At 41.1% G+C, this 8,117-nt stretch overlaps 1 protein-coding gene across 1 annotated transcript; it reads right to left on the bottom strand.

Moving 5' to 3' along the window:
• Positions 1-346: 346 nt before the first annotated feature.
• LOC119330212 lies at positions 347-3,610 on the bottom strand. Its single transcript, XM_037603330.1, has 12 exons — positions 3,244-3,610; positions 2,832-2,896; positions 2,418-2,496; positions 2,246-2,264; positions 2,032-2,151; positions 1,716-1,785; positions 1,578-1,621; positions 1,434-1,475; positions 1,287-1,346; positions 1,110-1,177; positions 722-779; positions 347-649 (listed from the first exon to the last, which is right to left on the bottom strand). The coding sequence occupies exons 1-12, from the start codon at positions 3,531-3,533 to the stop codon at positions 560-562; spliced, it is 1,005 nt and encodes a 334-aa protein (XP_037459227.1). The 5' UTR covers positions 3,534-3,610; the 3' UTR covers positions 347-559.
• Positions 3,611-8,117: the final 4,507 nt, after the last annotated feature.

The raw sequence follows: 8,117 nt of genomic DNA, 5'->3' as shown, positions 1-8,117 counted from the left end.
CTGGTGGATGGTTTCAGCATTGGAGCGGCGTTTCTCAGCGGCATGACACAGTAGGGTCTCGGTGATGGATGCGGGATGATCGACATGCGTAGGGAGATGTTGTTGTCTGGCGTCTTGGCGGCAGGCCCGGCAAAGTCAATTCGTTGATACCAGTTCTGAAGAGGGATCGGCAGAAGATGGTGGCAGTGGCCTTTGGAGCGTGCGCATGCAGTGCCCACTGAGAGTACGCTGGGCCAGTTTGTATCCTCGACCCACGACCCACCGTTGGACAGCTTGGTTGGGTCCTCCCGTTTTGATGTTCGGCGTCAGTGTGAACATCCCGTGAAAGAAACAAGACTTCCGTTTCTGGATTTCAGTTCTCTTTTCTACGGCCTCAGATTCAGTGTCTCTTAGATAGCAAAGACGCTGTCTCAGCTGCAGCGAATATAATTTACACCTTACATATCTAGTATGCACCATTTTTCCTAGAAAAGAATGTGATCTACTACATGAGAAGAGACATGGCAGCTATGAGCTCAATATTTAGTTATTTACTGAGAAAAGACAGTGACAGGGATTCTCAAGCAGCATATGTTGCCCTCAGATACTCTCCGATGTCGGCGCTTTCGAACATCTTTACCCCCGTGTTAGGATCCTCGATATAAGGCGCCTGTCAAGACAGTACACAGAAGTTATGTGGAGAAAGCTTAGCAGCAAAAGCATAAATTGCAACGATGCAAACCTGGAAAAGACCATATTTCTCAAAAAAATCCTGTCGCTTGGGGCTGCCACGCGCACAGCTGAAGCAAAAGTTTTTTTGTTACTTACATTGTTGTGTAATGCTACATATATTGATAGTATCAACGAGATGCTTTTCTTAGGGTGTGTGTGTAGACAGCAGGTGTGGAAGTGTGAACATTTAGCTGCTACGCTAGTCACTTATACAGGAGTTCTGGCTGTTAGCATGTTGTTGAATGGCAGAATATTCATTGATTTGTTCACGAACATAATGCTATACTAATGCTACTGGTCATTTATACAGCTGTTATGCACTTCTATAAATGCTCTGATGGTAGAATGTTCATCTATTTGCTTACGGATGTAATCCAAAGTTTCAAGCATTCAAATACCTGTGTAGCAAGTGTGGCAACTCCAATTCGACAAGGGTCTCACGCGCTATTTTACAGAAAGGAGATCCCTGATAATAAAGGCTGCAACAATCAGATCCTGGAAATGGTAATACACTACGGCAAACAGCAAATAATAACCTTAATGCTGTGAATAATGACAAGTAGTGATGATTAAACCTCGTATGCCCATATCTCTATTGGCTGAGATGGAAGCTTTGCAGGACTGTAGGAAGACCCCTGTAATCAATAATGGAAATGGTTCAAGCAAAACTTTCAGACGATTACATGGAATAAACAAGTGTACATGGCTTGTTGGCAATTTACCTTCCCGCTACGCCCACTCAATGCAAGCCCTGCCGTTATTGTCTACAAAATAAATAAAACAAAGTTACGCAAAAGGCACAACTGCATGCTAATTAATAATAATCAATCCTGGTCTCTTCGATTATCAACTACTTAGTTACTTACTGTCAATAGACCAAGTTTTAGCATAATTGGAACACTTCCATCACCTGAAAAACAAGTGCAAGTAAAGGGCTTAGAACAAGTTTGTAAGGCTACGGAAGGTATGCACTGTAAAAAAACAAAAAACAATGGAATACAAACCGTAAGTTTTTGCCAGGTAATTTATGATGTCATCTGATTCATACGTAGCAACTCCTGTGTTTGGATCGACCTGCAACATAAGAGTGATGTTATATCCATCATGCATCACTCATTTCAAAGAAGGGAGCAAAATTCCCTGATTTAGTTTAGTAATGAAGAACAAATCATGCCAATGTGACAAAATTCAATCTTGCCCAGGAATAAAAAGTTCAGCAACATGAGCATAGTTAATGGTAAATCTCCATCAAATCTCTAAAATAACATTTCAAAGATATGTAGAACTGGAAACCACAACCATCAATGATGTCTCGCATACCATGTAAGGAAACTGTTTCTTTCCACCCATCTCTAGAACCTTTGGCCGGAAGGTTGGGCTGCCTTTAGGACAAGGGTAATATAAAACATCAAGGTCCAGGACGGATACCATCTCTCTGACCTGCAAGATTTACATGGTGACTATAAATACCAATATTGAATAAATGAATAAGGAAACTACATAACACAGATATAGTGAACCAAAGATTATTCACCTTTCGACAAAATGGACATCTGAGGTTTTAGCCACGATGCACAAACAATTGAAGGAATAAAAAATCAGCTTGACGAGTCAGAAGAAAACATTAGCGCTTGATACAAAAACTAGGTGCAATTAGAAACATGAAGGACAACCAGTTTGAACCTCCGTGCAAAGAAATAACATACCCTTCAAACTCGTATATTTCAATAGGCTTAGCAGGTCGAGGGCACTGCCCCACCTTCGACGTTTCTTTCACCTTCCGACCTAAATAATAAACACATGTAGTTGCATAATAGTATTTTGAAACTAAAGTTCTAGACTGGTACTGGACAGGTACACATAATGGTTGTTTACGTCAAATAATTGTGTATTTTGCTAAGTACGCCTTATTGTTTCACTCTTAATATTTCCATGCAGCGGTTGTACCTAACCAAACAGTGGGAACTAGAGAAGGAGTTCACCTTGGACAGATACACACAATGGTTGCTTACATCAAATAATTATATTTTGCTAAGTACGCTTCATTGTTCCACCCTTGATATATCACCTGCTGCGGTTGTATTGTACCGAACAAAACTGTGGGAATCAGAGGAGTTCACCTTGGAAATCCAAAGCATATTGATCTGGTGATATCTCGTTAGCATCAACAAGTGTCACTCCATATCTGCACATTGCAGGCACATACAAATTAAGTAAAACCCACCTGAAATTACTAGGCATATGCACAAGACAATGGAATTCACACATTCGGATGGCGAAAGTAAAAGCATGTTTTGTTGGACGACTAAAGTAACAAAACACTGTGAGCTAGTCAATGAATTTGAAGCAGCTCAGCTGAGACATACATAATTGGCTAGCACATAAACATTTCCCAATTCCATTCAAATTGGAGGGAAACGTTAAATTTAAAATTCAAATTCAATTGAGGTGTTCAATTAATTTGGTCTGCTTGGCTAACTAGATTGGCACGGTATATTCCAATTTGGACGGGGATTGAAGGGGCCGAATTACCCTAGGACGAAGACGCCGGTGCCGAGGCGGAAGGGCAAAGCGAGGGCGGCGCCGGCGATGTTGTTTGACTGGCCGGGCTTGACCTCGAACCGCTTGGGAACCGGAGGCGTGAACCCGGCGGGCGGAGCCGGCGTGGTGGAGGTGGAGGTGGTGGCGGTGGTGTCGTCAGGCTGCGCGGCGACCCTGTGAGTGAACGATCCTGTCCGATTCCCTCGGATGGTAGCGCGAGCGGCGGTGGTAGGGGCGGCGCGGGAGGAGAGGAGAGACGGGAGGCGGAGCGCCGTGGCCATGGATCACCCGCCTGCGGGAGTGGGAGTGAGAAGCTGGTAGTAGGAGTGGACGAGTGGAGTGGAGTTGTCCGCACGGAGAGGAGGAAAATATCAGAAAATTTATGTTCGTTTGTCCGTTTATTATTACGTGGCGAGACGGATAGTGAGGGTAGCAACAAAATGATACCTGCGCAACGAAGGGACGGAGGGACTTGTGCACGCAAGGTGAGGGAACCCCGTTAAGATTTGAAAATCTGTTTGTGTACAAAGTTGAGTCATCTATTTTAGAATGGAGGGAGTATATAATAAAATTTTTGGCTCGTGTAAAATTTGGTATTCATGTATAATGCCACTGTAAATCGAAGCCGTATACCTGTCCTTATGGAGTCGCGTAACTGTTCTTGTGGGGTAGTCTATAATATATGATAAGTGAATAAAACATAGACAAGTAACAACACAAGAAAAACTATTCATTCAGATCCTTCATTTTTATTTTCTTCTTGCTTCTATGTTTGTCCTTCTATTTTGCTCCCGTCCTACAAGAAACACCATCCTAAAGCAATATTTGTTATTCTTCACATTTATGAAGTACATCAAGGTTATCAACAAGACCAGTGGACTTCTATCTGAAGGTTTTGCTAAAAAATGTTTGTTGTCTTGTACATTTCTTGTCCATAGCTGCTTGTTCTTATACAAAATTTGAAGTGTATATAATACTAATCAAACCTCATTGTTGATGTTTTTCTTTGGGTATGTATGATTCAACTCGCTTGTTTAGTTTATAGTTACTTTCTATTGGATATATTAATTCGGAGTGCCATAACGTATTACGATCTTTAATATTACAAGCAGAATAATACTGCTAGGCTTGTTGTCATGCATCAAAATTCTTTTACGGTGAGCTGCGGCAAGGCATGGATGACGTGATCACCTGGAGCTGGGAGAGCACGGGAGAATTCTCCGCGCGATCGGTGTATCGTGCTCACTTTGCGGGAAGAATAGAGAACATTGGAGCCGTCCAGATTTGGAGATCACGAGCACCCCACACTTGTAAGTTTTTCACGTGGCTTGCGGCACAGAATGGATGTTGGACGACAGATAGACTTCACTGACGACAACTGCTGCACCCGTCGGCGTGTCCCTTCTGCGACAAAGCGCCAAAGACTTTGGACCACTTATTACTCGGGTGCATCGTAGCACGACAAGTATGGGCCAGGATCATGAACACCTGGGGAAGACCGGATTGGACACCATCAACAGATTCAAACCTCGTGAAATGGTGTGCAGCACTTAATCCACAAAAGCATTTTTGGAAGGAGGCGTGGACAGTGGTATCACTGGTGCTCTGGATGTTGTGGAAATACCGAAACGACATAGTGTTCAATGGAGCCTCGCCATGGGTGGACGACGTGCTTGCAAGGATCGAATTGGAGACGCAAGACTAGAGGGCGGCCGGCCTACTTCGAGAACATGGCTTCGTCACATGTATGGTAGATAGGTTGGATGATGGTGAGTAATCCGCATGTGGATTTAGGGCTCTAGCAGCCGTAGAGATGGTTGTACAAACACTGGCCTTGCCTTTTGGCCACCAATTCTATCTATGATCTTGATGCGTCAATCGTTGACGCATCCCTTGAAAAAAAAATTAGTTAGTTCATTAATTTGACTTCATGATTACTAATATTATAGTGTACTCGTTTGTTTAGTTTGTAGTATATATCAATTCGACATATTATTTCTCTCTGCTATTATTACAGTCTTGAAACTTACAACGGCAATACAACCATTAGGCCTACGGTTATGTACGTACAAAACAAATTTGTATTAAGTTACAAATAGTGAAACTTAATATTTGAGTCTTAAGTTGCTAGTTCATCTCAATGAAACTTAATATTTGAGTCTTAAGTTGCTAGTTCGTCTCAATGAAACTTAATATATTGAAAATTTTAGTTAGTTTATCCGTTTGCCTCCATGAAAATAATATTCCGATGGCCCTCGCGTGCAATTATTCCAATTGAAATGAAATTGATTGGACTAATTCACGCATGTAAGCATTTATCCATGTAACAGTAAATTTACTTATGTCACATGATACATATAAAGATTCACATGATACATATAAAGATTTATTTATTAAGTGTAGTAGTGATCAATTTAATATTTGTTCTAACAAATTTAGAGTAATCTCACTATTAATGACCTGTTTTGAGTTATCTTTAAAAAGACTTAATACATCAATATATGTTTTATGGTTACTTTTTGTTAGGTTGTTCACACAACATGTCATCTGGCAACATTAATGTTGGCAAAAATCAAAGTTTTTGTTCCAGATATTGTAGATTGGGAGTGTATTTTAAAATCTACATTCGACGTTGATCATGTACGAGTTGTTTTGGATGAGTTTTTACACTACAAAGAAATGATGCTTACGGAGATCAACTTCGAGGGATTGTTGAAGTTGCCTAAATTGATAGATATTGACTTTAAGTACACTAATTATCTTATCAATGTGACTGATATAGGGAACCTTGTTCGAGTTTGTTAGAAGATAGGAAGGTCAATTTTTATTCCAATGATTTGCAAAAAAGTATTTAGCATCTATTTTATTTTTGACCAAAAATAGTAGGGAAAGCCCCTACTTAAGTCTTTTTCATTATAAACTAGTAGGTCGACATATACAAGATTAGCATCAAGAGTATGTTACAGGGTTAGATAGTTAAAAAGTAATGGTTATGCTAAGCTACTCAATACATTATCAATCCATGACCTCATGCCTTCCTTAATACTAGGCTTAGCCCTAAGTAAATACATGAGGAAGTTATTCTTGAAATCCATCTTGCAAGCATTGATATAACATTGGATGCCATCAAATATCATGCCAGTTCTTTGATTACATATGCTCCAGCTTCCAATAATGATAATCTCCATTATGAGATCCATGTTGTATCTATACTTAGCATCAATGATCATGTTATGTATATTTTCATAAGTATTCCATTCAAATCCAATACTCCACCAGGAACTTCGGGTGATTGTTTAGCATTTGTGGACAAAGACAAATCAATCTAGATGATGATCAGACATATATTGATTTTTTCAAGGATAATATCGGTATGACTGGAAATTATAGTCGCGGTATCAAACAAGTTATTTTTTGGGGGAATGGAATTAACAATAGAATCGAGTCAAGTTGAGAAGGCATTGTTCAGGGTAGCATTTTGAAAATGCAATCATGCCCTTAATCATATTTTGACGTTGATGACAAAATACATACAAGGGGATAATTATGTTTGTTGAGTGAATTCACAGGTTATTAGTCTCCATGGGATCATTGTGTAGGGATCATGGACACATTCAACGTGATATGACTCAAGCAGATGACAACAAGAGCAGATACATATACTCTTTTATATAAATATTGAGTTATAGGGATCCCACACTATTAAGATGGGATTCATGCGTGGTATGTTCAAGATTTTCTCAAACACATCTTCATGTCAACATCTATCTACACACACACTATCATAAAATAGGTTTCAGGAACACTACAGGATTGCCAAAAACTCCTTAGCCAAAAACCTATTGTCAAAATAGTGTCTCTCTATGTGCCCTGTCGGATCATCAGGACCAGGTCCCGCCTCGTGTAACGCCCCAAGACCGACGCTTCATAAGACTTCCATATTTTCGTGATCTCCGTGTCTTTCATTTGTGCTTGCTCTTTTATTTTTGCATTGCATCATGTCATCATGCCATCATGTCATTAATCTTTGCAACTCAAATAAATAAACCGTATGGATCTTTGGTCCATTTAAACCGAGGGAATTCACATGGTGATTCTCTTTATAACATATCCTCCCGATATTAGGGAGCTATATTAAATATTCCATTTTCGGAATCACCCATAACACACATGCAAAATATTTTCCATGTCTATTCCTCTTCGAGTTTGACCTTCAAACATTGCCAACATTTCGCATCTCTTTTATCGAGGCTCCTCTAAAAATCTTAGCCCATTTAGAGTCCTTTCGAATGGGTTTCAAAATTCAAACATGTTGAATTAAATTCACCATGTGCGAATCTATTGTTCTCCAAAAATCCTCTTGCCATTTTATTTAAATTCCTCATATTTTTGTGAGTCCAAAAATATTACCCTCGTGCGCTAATTATTTCCTAACCCCCCTCTTCTTTTTCTTCTCTCTATGCTTTTTTGTTAAAGGAAAAAGAGTTAGGAAGAGAGAGCTTAGACAACAGGCCTCTCTAGGCCAATCCCTCCCCACCGGCCGGCCTGTTGGACCTCCTCCCGGCTGGGCCTCCCGCGCCAGCCCACCTTACCCCACTAACCCTAGCCGCCTCCTGCCCGATCCATTGCTCCCTTTCCTCGTTTTCCCTCAGCGCCGCCAGGGGCCTCGGCTCGATCCCGATCCCCTCGACCCCTTCCTCCCGATCCCACGCAACCCCCATCGCCAGCTCCTCCCTCGAACGCCGCCGAGCGCTGCCCCTTGGCCGCCGCGCTGCCTCGCCTTCCTCCCAGCGACCGAAGAAGAGTTTCTCCTCAATCTTGTCCGTCTCTCAAGATTTATGGTTCTAGCTTGTTTGCCATCCTCT

The sequence above is a fragment of the Triticum dicoccoides genome, chromosome 7A, assembly GCF_002162155.2.
Source record: "Triticum dicoccoides isolate Atlit2015 ecotype Zavitan chromosome 7A, WEW_v2.0, whole genome shotgun sequence".
Lineage (NCBI taxonomy): Eukaryota > Viridiplantae > Streptophyta > Magnoliopsida > Poales > Poaceae > Triticum > Triticum dicoccoides.
The sequence above is the reverse complement of the archived record's forward strand: the minus strand, read 5'-3'. Positions and strand labels throughout refer to the sequence as shown.

Coding starts and splice junctions, on each gene's coding strand:
- LOC119330212 (XM_037603330.1), bottom strand. CDS start 3,533: ATGGCCACGGCGCTCCGCCTCCCGTCTCTCCTCTCCTCCCGCGCCGCC. Junction 1,347..1,433: donor TGAGTGGGCGTAGCGGGAAG/GTAAATTGCCAA, acceptor TATTGATTACAG/GGGTCTTCCTACAGTCCTGC. Junction 780..1,109: donor TTGCCACACTTGCTACACAG/GTATTTGAATGC, acceptor CTTTTGCTTCAG/CTGTGCGCGTGGCAGCCCCA.